Genomic DNA, 13,428 nt, shown 5'->3' on the forward strand with positions numbered 1-13,428 from the left:
ATCTCCCGGGGATGTCAGACCCTCAAGCTCCAACCGGAGACCTGGGCCGGGCACCGACGGGCCTCTGGGCCGGGCACCACTGGGCATCCAGGCCGGGCACCGACAGGTATCTAGGCCGGACACCGATGGGCCACTGGGCTGGGCACCGATGAACCTCCAGCCCCGGGACTTTGGCTTTCCTTGCAACCCTGACACGAGCCTCGGACTCCATAAAAAGGGATTTTGGTCTCTCCCAGCCCGGGCGCTGGCCTGTCTCTTTGGTAAGTGGCGGGGCCCTGCCGACGACACCGGGCCGCGGGCCGGGCCTGCCTACTGGGGCTCTGGCTCTCATCTAGCTGCTTGTTGATGCCTATTATCTATGTCTCTGTCATCTCTCATCCATATCCCTTATCATCGCATGTCTCTGTGTCTGTGACCTGTCCATCTCTGTCCATCCATCCGCCTGCCTGCACTCACTGTGCTGCCCCCTCCCCAATGATTCAACCTCCCCATGATCAGCTTGCCCCCCTCAGCCTCCCAGAGCTAAAGTCAGCTCCCAGGCACCTGCTCCCAGCTGCCTTTGGGACCTCTCGACTTCTGGGTCCCTCTGCCCCCCCACTCATCACCTGGTCCCTCCCCCACCCCTGCAGTTGAGGAGGGAGGCTCTACCAGTCCCCCTCCCCCACAGGCCCCTGGTCTCCCCTGCCCTGCCTTTTGTGCATTCACCATAAACCTCCCTCGCCCTTGTCTGCCCTGGTTCCTTCACCCTGGGGAGATTCCTTCAGGGCTGAGCTCAGTGCCCCAGCCGACTGTGAGCAGGCTCTGTCTCCGGGGTCTCCCTGAGCCATTGTCTGCGGGCGAGGTTCTCCCCGGGGGCAGTTGGGGCCCCTGGGACACAGGCGAAGTCTCCTCTCCCAGACACTGATCACCCAGAACAGGGACCGCTGGGGGAGAGCGGCCGGGCCCACACCCAGGAGCCCAAGTCTGCCCTCAGCGGCTGGGGGTCATTCCCCCCGACCGGTCTCAGTTTCCTCCCACACAAACTTGGGGCAAGGATAAAGCAAGGCACCATCGGTGCTCTCCCTGACCTGGAAGCGCTAAAACACTGAGATATCCAAGTTACGGATCCTTCCTAGCTGGGGGCAAGGCCCGGGTGGTCATGGGAAAAAAGCACACACAGGGAGGACCAGCTTAACCAATACATTAATCCCTCTCTGTGCTGGGGCTGGAGTCTGGATGGTGCCAGGAACAATGGGCAGTGTCTGTGCCCTGAGAGCCCAGCTTGGGGTCAGGGAGGGAGGAGCCGGGCTCTGGGCCGAGGGAGGAGCCTTCTCTGAGCCTTTTGTTGGCTGTGTTCCCAGAGGCCCTTTGCTGTCAGGATGGAGGGTGGGGGACAGGTGGAGGACCTCCATCCCTGCCCCACCCTGGCACCTCTCAGGAGAGCCTCCTGTGGGTGGGCAGCACAAGCCCCTCTGGCTGCAGTGGCTCCCTCAGCTCCTTGGGGTGTCCTTCAAGGCCTCCATGTGACCCCCCGACCTTGGAGTGTCCTTCAAGGCCTCCATGTGACACGCCCCGCCCCCCGCCCCCGGGCCTGCCCAGCCCTCACCTGGCTGGGGTGGAAGCCGTCCGAAGGCTCGATCAGCTGCCAGGGCTCTCCCCTCTCCTCTGCCATTCCTCAGATACTGCGGGCACACGACCAGGTGATTATGCACTGGAACTGAGCTTTTTGCCAAACCCTAGGTTGTGAGGGGGTTTCTGAGGACTTCCCAGGCTGGTCCCGGGCTCTTCCCTCTGGGCCGGTTCCCCGGGCCGGTTCCCCAGGCCGAGCTCTCGGCTCCCCGGCCTGTGGCCCCGAGAACTGTTCCTGCTCCTGGCCTGACTCCCGCTGCCTCAGGGATAGAGAGTGCCCGGGCCTCCCTCTGCCCTTCACAATTGTGGGATGATAATGAATATGCTTATAGCAAAGTCTGGTCCTTAGAAAAAGCATCTAAAAGTTAGAGGTGAATCTGCTGCTTAGTGATTTTGTGCTTTCCAAAGCACTTCCTGTTTTGAGATTATTTTTGCCTCTCTGCCGTTTGTGAGCACTCGATTGACTTCCTCCCTCTCTTCCTCCCTTCCTTCCTCCTGCTTCTTTTCTTTCTCTTTCTTTCTTTCTTTCTTTCTTTCTTTCTTTCTTTCTTTCTTTCTTTCTTTCTTTCTTTCTTTCTTTCTTTCTTTCTTTCTTTTCTTCCTTCTTCCTTCCTTCCTTCCTTCCTTCCTTCCTTCCTTCCTTCCTTCCTTCCTTCCTTCCTTCCTTCCTTCCTTCCTTCCTTCCTTCCTTCCTTCCTTCCTTCCTTCCTGTCTTTCTCTCTCTCTGTCTCTGTCTCTGTCTCTCTGTCTCTTTCTCTCTCTCTCTCTCTCTCTCTCTCTCTCTCTCCCCCCCCACACACACACACACCTCTATCCATCTGCCAGTCTTGGTTGTTGTCCTTTGTTCTTGAACAGGACCCAAAATGACATCACTGTGCTGGAGGAGGCGGCCTCCCCTCCCCATCCTGCCTCCCCCGCAGACCCCTCAGCCCCCCTCCTCTCCCTGAAGTCCGATGCTTCTTCCTTGCCTCCTACAAACGTGCCGCGTCTCTCCGGCCCCAAACCCTCTCCTGGCCCTTCCGTCCCATTCTCTACTGTTCCCTTCTGCCCTTTGTTGCTGACCCCTGGGAAAGTCACCGGCACTGCGGCCTCCCTTCCTCCCTGTCACTCTCTCCTTTTCTTAAATCATATTTTACTTCCTTCCAATTACAAGTAAAATCCATTTTCAGCACTCATTTGGTAAAGCTTTGAGTTCAAATCCTCTCCCCTCCCTCGCCTCTGCTCCTGGGGATCTGTGTGCCGGGCGCTCCTCCTGGTCTGACCGGGCCCAAGGGAGAGGTCCGGGGGGCTCCCTGCAGGCCCTCCCTTCTGCAGATGAGCAAACTGAGGGCCCAGAGGCAGGACTCGGGCCCAGCTCCCCTGCAGGAGCGCTTCCCCTCAAGCACAGAGTCTGGGTGGCCAGGTTTTTAAATGGGCCCCACAAGCAGACCGGGAGCCCGGGGCCCAGACCAGCGGCTGCCCACCTCATCCCCCCCCCCCACCCCCGAACAAGGGCACTCACTTTCTCTTAAAGGGTAATCCAGGTACAGGAGGCTCAGGTTGGTGAATTTCGCACTGGCTGCGATTTCTTCCAGAACACTGGAAAGTTGCGCGGCTCTCTGCAAGGGAGGGGACCGAAGGAGCTCGGGCAAGCTCCCGATTTTAATTTGGGATTTCCAAAGTGCCCCCCGCTTCCCTTCCCCCCCATCCCTGCACTTGGCAGAGACCAAGTCTACAAAGCCAAGCTGAGTTTACCCTCCCCCCTCCCTCTCTCCTTCCCTCCCTCCCTCCCTCCCTCCCTCCCTCCCCTCTCCCTCCCCTCCTTCCTCCCTCCCTCCTTCCCTTTCTCCCTCCCCTCCTCCCTCCCTCCCTCCCTCCCTTCCTCCCTTATTCCCTCCCTCCCTCCCTCCCTTCCTCCCAATACGTGTGTGTACACAGACACACTCCTTCCTCCATCCCACTGCTCGGCTTCTACCCTAAGTTTGAGCCCGGCTCCCGCCCCCTTGGAGAAGGTTCCCCCAGGACCCTGGGAGGCCGGCCTCCTACTTGAGAGGTCAGAGTTCGCAGAGTCTTGTTGGCGGTCATCCAGCCCCGGCAGGGGTTCACCTGCGGATGGACAACGTTGGACACTGGTCAGATGGGAAGAGGCCGGCCTGGGAACTCCCGGTGTGGAGCCCACCGGGTGCTCACCTGGAGGCAGCTGAGGAAGGCGTAGAGCTGCCGGTAGGTGACGTCTCTGTTCAGCTGGCCTGGAAGACAGAGACCGTCCGCTTCAGGGGGAGTCGGGTCCTCGGGACAAAGGCTGAGCAGGGGCAGGGAGCCAAAGCGCAGGGGCCCAGCGGCTGCTCTTCCCTTGGGGCAAAGCTCGGCTCCTGGGCCCCGGCCCGACCCCTCCTGCATGAGCGGGTCTCTCCCTCTGCCCAGAGGCCCAGGGCGTGGGTCTGATGGCCGCCCGGCCGGCCTTCCTTCTGACTTCCCTCCCCCTGGGCCGGGCGGCCCGATGGCTAGAGCAGGCAGGGCTTGCAGTGGCTCTTGGCCTGGGGAGCTCCCAGCCTGGAGCAGGAGCTGAGAAGGGCAGTTCTTGCTTCCAGACAGCGGGGAAGCGGCCGAGGTGGGAGGGTCGGGTCTCTGCTGTGGCCCAGCCTCCCTGCTCCAAGCCCCACGGGCTGGTGCCCCTCCTGGGGGAGGGGCGCTGTCCACTGGCCAAGTTATCCTGGCCTCAGAGCCAGGAGGCCTCAGAGAGCCTCAGATCAAAGGGCAAAGTCCAGCTGTTTGTCCGTCACTGTTTGGCCCTCCCCCTCCCCACCCACAGAAACCGGGAGCTCCTTGAAGGCAGGACTCTCTCCTGTCCCCTCCCCCTCTTTCTGTATACCCAGAGCTCAGTTGGGTTCCTGGTACACAGTAGGCACTTTTTTTCCCAACTGCCTAAAGAAGCAGAGGGGACTCCTGAGCGCTGCTGGGAATTTGGCCAAGGGAAAGAAGGGGCTGAAGGGTCAAGGGAAGACCACTCAGCCCCGGGGGCAAACTTCCAGGAGGAAAAGCAGCTGAGGCCCCCTGGGGAGCTGCCCTTGCAGTTCCTTGTGGACTTAGTCCGCAGACATTAATGAGGCACCACAGTGGGTCAGCACCGGGCTAGCCCGGGGGGTACAAGGACTCTTAACAGCCTCAGAACTGGCTGGAGGCTTCTGGGAGCTGCCTCGGGGCCTCCAGAATCCCTCAAACTGGAGGAGGCAGTAGGAGCCCAGGACCGGCACGGGACTGCAGGGGGGCCCTCATCTTAAACCAGGACCGAGAAATCCAGCCCCTCTCCCCCCCCCCTCCCCCAAGCCCGCCTCAGTGGGCCCTGCCTAAGCCCTTGGGCTCTGGGCCAAGGTCCTGGAGATCTTGCACTGCTGCGGCTCCCCCCATTGGCGGTCCCGTCCCCCAGCCCGCTTAGCACTCGGTTTGCACAGACAACAAGGCGGTGGCCGTCCCCATGCCCGTGGAAAGCGTGGGCTCCAGGCCACAGAGTCTGGCCCAGTCCTGGACATACCCAGAGGATGGAGGCGGGCGTGCAGGGTGTCCCAGAGGAAGCGCCCGTCCACCAGGCCATAGAGGACCACGTGGCTGCCCTGGGGGAGGCGGGAATTCAGGAAGGCCAGCGTGTCCAGGACGTGAGCTCGCAGGGCCTCCGGGGTGCTCATCTTGGACTCCGTGTTGCTCTTCCTGATGGTGAGAGACACCCGGGCTCTGAGAGCACGTTGGGGGCCAGTCCCCGACTCCGTGAATCACCTGGGGCTGAACATCCCCCATCGTGAGAACAAGGTGTCCGGGCCAGCTCCGGAGAGGACCCGGGCCCAGGAAAGGCCTTGAGGTTATTTCCGGCACAGTGTTGGTGCCGGGCGAGGCCGGAACCCCTGAGGTTTTCCCCACCTTATGGCCATCTTGGCTTGGCCATCATTAGCCTGGAATCAAGGGCAAGCTGCGTTCCCTCATCTGTAAAACACAGGGCCGGGCGCCAAGATCCATCTCCACGGTGGCTCTGAGCTTAAAAGTGAACGTTGTTTCCCAGGCATTGGCTAGAAAGCCTGGCGCAGGGTCAGGTGCAAGAGAGACCAACCAGGATGGCCGGACCCTCGTCAGCCACTCACCCGTTGCACACGTCGTTCCCGAGCATGGTGTAGACGACGATGGCTGGGTGATCCGACAGTTGGTTTCTGGACAAGCTGATAAGCAGGAGAGAAAGACAGATTGAGGAACTGCCTGATCCCGACAACTCGAGTGATCCCTCGGAATCTCTGGCTGGTGGAATCCCCCATCCTAGTGGGTCCTTCCTACAGGGATGCATCTGGCTTCTCCATTAAATTCTCTCCATCAAGCCTCTCTTTCTACAATTCTCAGTTCTTTTATTTTCTTCTGATTTCGTGGCCTGAAACCAGGAGACCTCAGCTGACCTTCGCTTTGGCTTTCATTCCCACTCCCAACCCCAGATCTCGCCCCCTTTGCCTTCCAGGTTGCCTCCGTCCCCAGTCATCTCTGCAGGTTCCTCCCCGAGGGGGGCCCTGGTTGTCCTCCTGGACCTCGGCTTCCTCTGACTAATTTTGTGCTGCCCTCACTAACCCTCTGACAGCTTAGCCCCCTTAGCCTGCATTAGGCCCCTTTCTTTGGGGTTCGGGCTTTGGGGATTCATTTGAAAACCTTTGCTGCGTTTCCCGTTCAAACACTCACCTTCCCAAGAACTTCCAAAGGTTCCCGGAAGAAGCGCCTAGATCAGGAAGAGAAGGAGCAAGTGAATCTGGCGCCGGCCACGGGGGCTCAGCAGGAAGCCTGGAATGGGGAGTGTGAAGCACAAGAGCACACGGGACCTCAGGAGTCACAAGAACCCTGTGGGGTGGGTGCCGTTATCGCCCCATTCTACTGATGAGGAAACTGAGCCGGAGGGAAGTTCCGGGACTTGCCCAGCATCTCCCAGGGAGGAACTGCCCCAGGAAGATTTGAACTCAGCCCTTCCTGACTTCGGTCCTAGACCCCTGTCCACGCGGTGGTGCTGGTGTTTTCAGAGCTGGGGCCAGCTAAGCAGGGGCAGCCACCAGATGCTTCCTTTTTCCCCTAAAGGTCTGGCTTGCAGGGGTCCTCAAACTCCGGCCCTCGGGCCAGATACAGCAGCTGAGGACGTGTATCCCCCTCCCCCAGGGCTAGGAAGTTTCTTTATTTAAAGGCCCATAAAACAAAGGTTTTGTTTTTACTATAGTCTGGCCTCCAACAGTCTGAGGGACAGTGAACTGACCCCCTCTTTAAAAAGTTTCAGGACCCCTGATTGTGGGTCTCCTCCGGGCACTTCATTCTCTCCCCCACAAGCAGGGGCAGCATCTGTCACAATCTCCCCTTCCCGCCTCTCCCAGGGCAGCTCTTCCTTGCTCACTTCCCACGCAGTTCCTTTTTTTCTGTTGCTGACCGCGGCTTCCCCAGCTTCATCTGAGCTTCCCCCCTTTCCACACTGGGAGGCTTTCCTCTTCCCCACAGCTCTCAGCAGGGCCCGCCTTGCCCTCCCCCCCACAATCCAGCCCGGAGACAAATGACCACCATGGAAGGGCCATCAACGTGATTCGCCCCCCAGGAGGTGCCCCCCAGAGCGCCGGCCAGACCTGCAGTTCTGCCTCCCGTTGGCTTCAGTTACATCTCACCCCATCCGAGATGTCACCCACTGGGTTTCCCTCCCCCTTTCCCCCTCCCCTCTCCCTCGGCAAATCTGTTGAGCAGGTACCCATACTTTGATCCAGGTCACTGATAAAAAAGGCCAGAGACAGATCCCCGTTTCTTAGCAACTATTACACAGAAAAGCTACATTCCTGGAAAGGTAAGATTCAGATTGTAACACGTACCTATGATTCTTTTTTGTTATTACCTGGAAAAACCACCCACCAGAAACAGAAATATCCAAATATGCCCTTTTTCACCTTTTGCAAAAACATATACACGCTCGTAAAGTATCGTAAAGTATCAGGTGTCCGATAATCGCTACTGTTGGGTCTGTCGGCTATTTTGAAAAACTTCATCTTTCTTAAAGATGAATTAAAGAATTCATCTTTTCTTCTTTTTGAGATACAGTTATTGCTCTAGGATTATTTCTGCACCCTTCATCCTCTTCCGCCTGCTCTGATATATTTGTTTCCTCCTTTTTTATCTGTGACAACCATAGGCAACTTATTCCTCTCTTCCCTATCTCCTCTTCCTTCCCCTCCTCCAGTCTATCTGTATCACTTAGTTGTAAATTGGAACAATACTATTGTTTTGTCACATCTCTGGTTAAAATGTAAATAACCATAATTTAATAATATCTGTCATTTCTTCTACAGAATGAAAATTGGAAGATCCTTTTTGTTCTTCTCCTTTTCTATTAATCACTAAAACTTCCTTAATCTTAATATTTCTCTCTACAAATGCTTGAAATTCCTGTGGAATCTTAAATGTTCTTCTTCTTCAAAGAGAATTCTGAACCGAAAAATTAATTTGATGATGAAGTACCGTACTTCTTAATTTTGGTACTCACTCATTCAGTGATTCCTTTTGGTATAGTTCTGTGATTTCAATGGCGTAGGGAACTTGCACTGAGTTCACTCCTTCTGCCATCCCAGACTGGCACCTGCTGCACAAGTGACAAGGCGAAAGGGCTGCCTAGGGCACTGCCATTAAATGAGTTGCCCAACGTCACATGATTTGGATGTCTCAGAGACAGGACTTGAACCAGGAATTGCTGATTTTGAGGCTAGCTCTCTATCCACTATGCCACGCTGTCCCCCCCAAGACGGGTATGGACACAAATCTTGGGTTAAAAAATTAATTGGGAAATGAGAGGGACTTCAAGTAACTCACTTGGAGAAGACCCAGTGGTCTTAGTGGCCTGCAAGCTCAGCAGGTCAAAAAGCGAATGTGATTGGGAGATGGGAAAGGAAAGACATCACCAAGGAAGTGAAGGTAAAGAGGTGAGAGAAGAGTCCAGGATACACTCTTAGGATGCAAGAGACGGCAATGATCCAGTAAAGGGGACGGAGGGATGGTCACAGAAGGAAGAGACTGAGCGAAACATCATGAAACTCAATAAAAATGTATAAAAACGGCAACGTTTACGCAGCAGTTGCCATGTCCCAGACACCGAGCTAACTGTTTACAAACATTATCTCATTTGATTCTCACAGCATCCTGAGGAGGTAGACTGATCTCTATATACAGACAAGGAAATTGGGATAAACTGAAGTTAAATGACTTGCATAGAGTCTCCCAGCTCGTGAAAGTCTGAGTCTGGATTTGAATTCAGGGCTTCCTGATTCTAGATCCCAGGGCTCTGTCCACTGTGCTAGCTCACTGAGAAGAGTGTCCCTGGATAAATGGAAGTTAAATGATTTGCATAGGGACTCACAGCTTGTGAGAGTCTGAGTCTGGATTTGAATTCAGGACTTCTTGATTCCAGCTGGGCACAACAGCAAATGAAGCAGGAGGATTTGGATTTATAGCAATTGCACTTGGCTCTTTCTGGAGTATTTAACTTTGGTCCTTTTGATTTTTAATTAGATGATGACATTAACTACAGACAGAATGACAAGGCTGGGCCGAACCTGGTGTGGTTCAGCCACTGAAGGGGAGAGGAGCTCCAATCTTGCCCAGTACGGGACCCTGTCTCAGGGGCCTCTTGCGCTGCCTCCCTCCCCATCCGTTGCTTGCATCTCTCCGGCCCTGGGCATGAGCCTTGGAAAGAATGAACGTGATGGATGCTAGTGTGAGCTGGACATCTCCCCCTTCACCTCCTGGCCCTGCAAAGTCATGGCCGGGTCAGTGGGGCTCTTGGTCTCAGCATTTCCTGCCTAGTAGAGCCAAGTGCAGGAAGTCTGCTGGTCCGTGCCTCAGCCCCTGAGCTCCCGGGTGTGTTTTGTGAACAATCGGTGAACGGCCCATTTGATCGAGACCCCTTGGGAGAGAGCTGCAGGCACATGGGAGCCCACCTACCGTTTCTGGAAATGTTCTGGTAGTCTCGGTGGTTGCAGCGGTTTCTCCGACGAAGGCGCAGATAAACAGAGTTGTCAGGGAATCTGAAAAGAATTCACAAGATTGGAAGGTGTTCCAAGAAGCAGATCCAAAGAAACAGCTGGTTTTGCTGGAGTTTTTTCCAGCGGGAGACAGTTGATAAGAGCTTGGTAAGCTCAGCAAAAGAATTCAGGGGGGCTGCTTGCTCCACTGACCACAGCAGTCGATGAGCTAACAAGTGCTGATTAAATGCCTACTTGGGAGGAACATCATACACACTTTGTGCTAAAGGGGAGCAAAATTTGTCCCCATTTACAGAAAGGGAGGTCAAGGGAATCTCCAGAGTGGGATGATTGAGGGACATTTACAAGAAGAAGCTGGAGAAGCTCTGGGATTACATGAGAAACAAATCAAAGCTGAATAACCTGCCGGTTTTCCATTTTGGCAGTTTCTAAATTGGGAGATTAAGGGATTGCTGGCAATGTTTATTTGAAATTTGGGTCTTGTGGAAAATATGGAACGATGTGGGTGAGGAGATGGGAGAGTTAGATTTAGTTCTGGTTGAATAGTTGAGCTTAAAGAGCAATCCTGGATATTCTGAAGCTGACTTGGAAAGCAGTCTCTAGGGGAGTGCCTTGGGGATCTTTGCTTTGGCCTGGGTTATTGGTGCTTTCATTATTGGCTTTAAAAGGAGGATCAATGAAATCTGTATTAAATTAGCAGATGAGACAACGTTTGAAGGCGTAGCTAACAGATTGGAGGACAAAATCAGGATCCAGAAAGATTTTGATATACTAGGACATTGGGCAAGGCTAAATTTGATAATCATGTAAGGCTAGTGGCTAATTGAGTGAAGGAGTTTTGAAAGGTCATTGATAAACTGGCGCCCAAGATGGGGACGTCCTAGGTCACCGGAAGACAGGCTGAATGGATGGAATTTGATTATTAAACTTACTTAAGGTAAGCCCTTCCATGCTTTCTGTGTGTCACCCTGCATGAAGCTGAAGTGAGTCTGGGGATCCAAATTCAAGACACCAACCCTCCCTGCCTTTGAAATGCCTGCATCTTAATAAGGGATGGTGTTTTGTTGTGGGGAGTGGCAGGGATAGTGAGTGATGGACAGGAAGATGGTCCAAGTGTAGTGTGATCAAAGCTCCGAGATCTACTGTCTGTAGAGGGGTCTTAGTAATAAGGACAGCATGGTTCCAGGATGGGAGCTTCTCCAGGGCATGGTCTCTGAAGATGAAGAGGAGACTTCAAAGGGAGGGGGTGATGATTCAAGTTCTACTTCCAACCCATCCTGGCTATGGTGACCCTGAGCACCTTTAGTAACACTGTCAGTGTCCAGGCAATTCTCTAGGACTCAAGATTGTAATGTAGACAAGGAGCTGACCCTCCCTTTTTTAACTAGAAAATCTTATTTCCTTGCTCCAAACAAGGAACCGCTTCTATATATTCTATAAATTGAATTTCTCATTGAGGACTTGAGAGCTGTGAGAAATTGAATAATCAATAGCCTATTTTGTGATAGAAAGGATTGCGAAATGGAAATCCTATATAGGCAAGGTTGCCTTGACCTTATGCTAATAAGATACCTTGCTTAAAAGAATTTAGGATATGTGACTTCTTCACCCCAAAATGTAGACATTATCTCTTTCCTTTCTTCCTTCTCTCTTGCCTTCCTCCTTTCTCTCCCTCCTTCTCTCTCTCTCCCTCCCTCCTTCCCTTCCTTCCTTCCTTCCTCCTTCCTTCCTTCCTTCCTTCCTTCCTTCCTTCCTTTCCTTCCTTCCTTTCCTTCCTTCTTTCTCTCTGTCTCTCTCCCCCCCTCCCCTTACTCCCTCTTTGTCTCTGTTTCTGTCCACCTCTTTGTACTGGCTGTCCCCTGTGCCTGTCAGACCCCTCCCCCTAATTTCTAGCACAATTCCTGGCTTCTTTCAAAGCCCAACCCAGATGCCCCCTCCTTCATGATCCCTTCCACTTTCAGTTTCCAGGGCCTGCCCCAACAACTGGTATTATGTCCTGTGTATATTTGTGTTTAATGTGCATGCTCACTGTTTCCCTAAGCAGAAGGTAAGCTTCCTCAGGGCAGAGACTGCTTTATTTTTCTCTTATCTAGAACTTTAGTAGCAGAGGGAGGAGGGGTTGGGGCCAGGGATTCCATTCCAGATTTCCAGACTTTGTCTACCTAGACCCTGTGTGTTTCTCCAATCTCCCTTTCAGCTTTTGTTTATATTTTATTTTCTACCTTTAGAATATAAGCTCCTTGAGGGCAGGGAGTAGCTTTTTGCTTGCATTTATATTCCTAGGGCTTAGTAATTCACTAATTAAGGTTTACTAATGCTTAATAAATACTTCTTGACTTGGCTTGACTTACAGAAATGTGAACTGGTTAATTAGAAATGAGGTGAGAGTGGTGATCCAATGGGAATGAAAATGGGAGTCTATTTCCCCAATCAAGAAATTATGTTTCTCCCTTATAATGAACCCGGACAAGCCCCAGTGGCCAGCTGAAGGCCAGAAATGGGGGCTAGCCCCCAGCACGCAGTTCTCTTTAGGCGTCTTGTTAGACATCTTAAGTGCATCTATGAGAAAGCTTCTGCTTCTGCCTTAAGTGTTGGGGGTTCTGGGCAAGCTTGGAAACCCCTGCTTCTCTCTTAGGGAGGAAATCAGGGAAGTGGTGAAATGAATGAGAGGGAGTTCTGGCCAGGTATTAATGTGCAGAGCTTCCACGGATAGCAGGTGGACCTACGAGACTTGCTGACCTTTCTATCTTCCCTTGCTGAGTGGAGACAAGAGCCACTCCCGCTGGAGCTGTCACTATCCTTGGGGAGCCCACAGGAGGTTGGGCCTTTAGGTTCATCTGAGCTGAGAGAAAGGGGAGAAATTCAAACATGACTCCCCAAGGAGAATGCAGAGGAAATCATTCTTGCTTCTACAAACGAATAAGAAACGAGCTCCAACCTTACTTACAAGGAATAGCAGCACCCAGTATGGGTCCTTGCAAAATATATAAATGCAAAATTATTTCCTGAGGGCAAGGAAAGCTCTGACAACCGGAGAGACCAGGGAAGGCTCCCTGTAAGGATGGCTCCCTGGGGCTGTGCCTTTAAAGAACCCAGTGCTTCTACAAGGCCCAGGAAAGGTGGCATCCTAGGCAAGGGAGGCAGTAGGTGCAAAGACTGGGTGGCTGGAGATGGGTTGTTGTATATGAGGAAGAGACCAGAGGCCAGTGTGGCCTGAGATCTCCCTGGAAAGACAAGCTGGAGCCAGATCGTGAAGCACTTTCCCTGTCAGACAGAAGGGTTTTAGAGGTATTAGGGAGACACTGAGGGGAGGAGGGACATGGCAGGGCAGTGCTTAGGAAGTCCTTTTGCCAATTCTATGGAGAAGGACTGGAGAAGAGGGGATGCCCCCTGGGAGGTGATGGGGGACTGACCTGGAGGGGCAGCGGTGCTGTGTGAGTGGGGAAAGCCCTAGCCCGATCACCCCTTGATGCCCTTTCTTTTCTATTGGAGGTTTTGGGTAGGGGGGCCTTTTCCAGGACCCTGAGAGAAAAAAATGCAAAGTCTGGGTCTGCTTTGAAATAGAGTGAGCTCCCTGTCCCGGAAGGTATTCAAAAAGAGGCCAAATGACCACCTGCTAATGATGCCCTAGAGGGCATCCCCTACGGTGGGGATGGGATGCTGGACTGGAGCCTTGAAGGGCAGCATGAGCACAGCTGCCGGTGTCTTTCTTGGACAGTCATGGGGTAAAAGCAGAGTCCTGTGGTGGGTCCTGACCTGGTAGACAGGCTCAGGGTGGACCCCTCCACACAGCTCTCCAATGACCTCTCAGCTGACTCAC

General features: G+C 53.6%; 1 protein-coding gene across 1 annotated transcript in view; it reads right to left on the reverse strand.

Annotated features, from left to right (window-relative positions):
* Positions 1-784: 784 nt before the first annotated feature.
* Positions 785-13,428, reverse strand: part of AOAH (acyloxyacyl hydrolase) — a 133,113-nt gene continuing 120,469 nt past the window's right edge. The window contains 9 exon segments of the mRNA XM_031951714.1: positions 785-1,638; positions 1,641-1,661; positions 3,110-3,206; positions 3,634-3,693; positions 3,778-3,836; positions 5,120-5,292; positions 5,718-5,792; positions 6,295-6,331; positions 9,568-9,650. Coding sequence (XP_031807574.1) covers positions 1,529-1,638; positions 1,641-1,661; positions 3,110-3,206; positions 3,634-3,693; positions 3,778-3,836; positions 5,120-5,292; positions 5,718-5,792; positions 6,295-6,331; positions 9,568-9,650 — 715 coding nt within the window. The 3' untranslated portion in view covers positions 785-1,528.

Source organism: Sarcophilus harrisii, chromosome 1, assembly GCF_902635505.1.
Source record: "Sarcophilus harrisii chromosome 1, mSarHar1.11, whole genome shotgun sequence".
Lineage (NCBI taxonomy): Eukaryota > Metazoa > Chordata > Mammalia > Dasyuromorphia > Dasyuridae > Sarcophilus > Sarcophilus harrisii.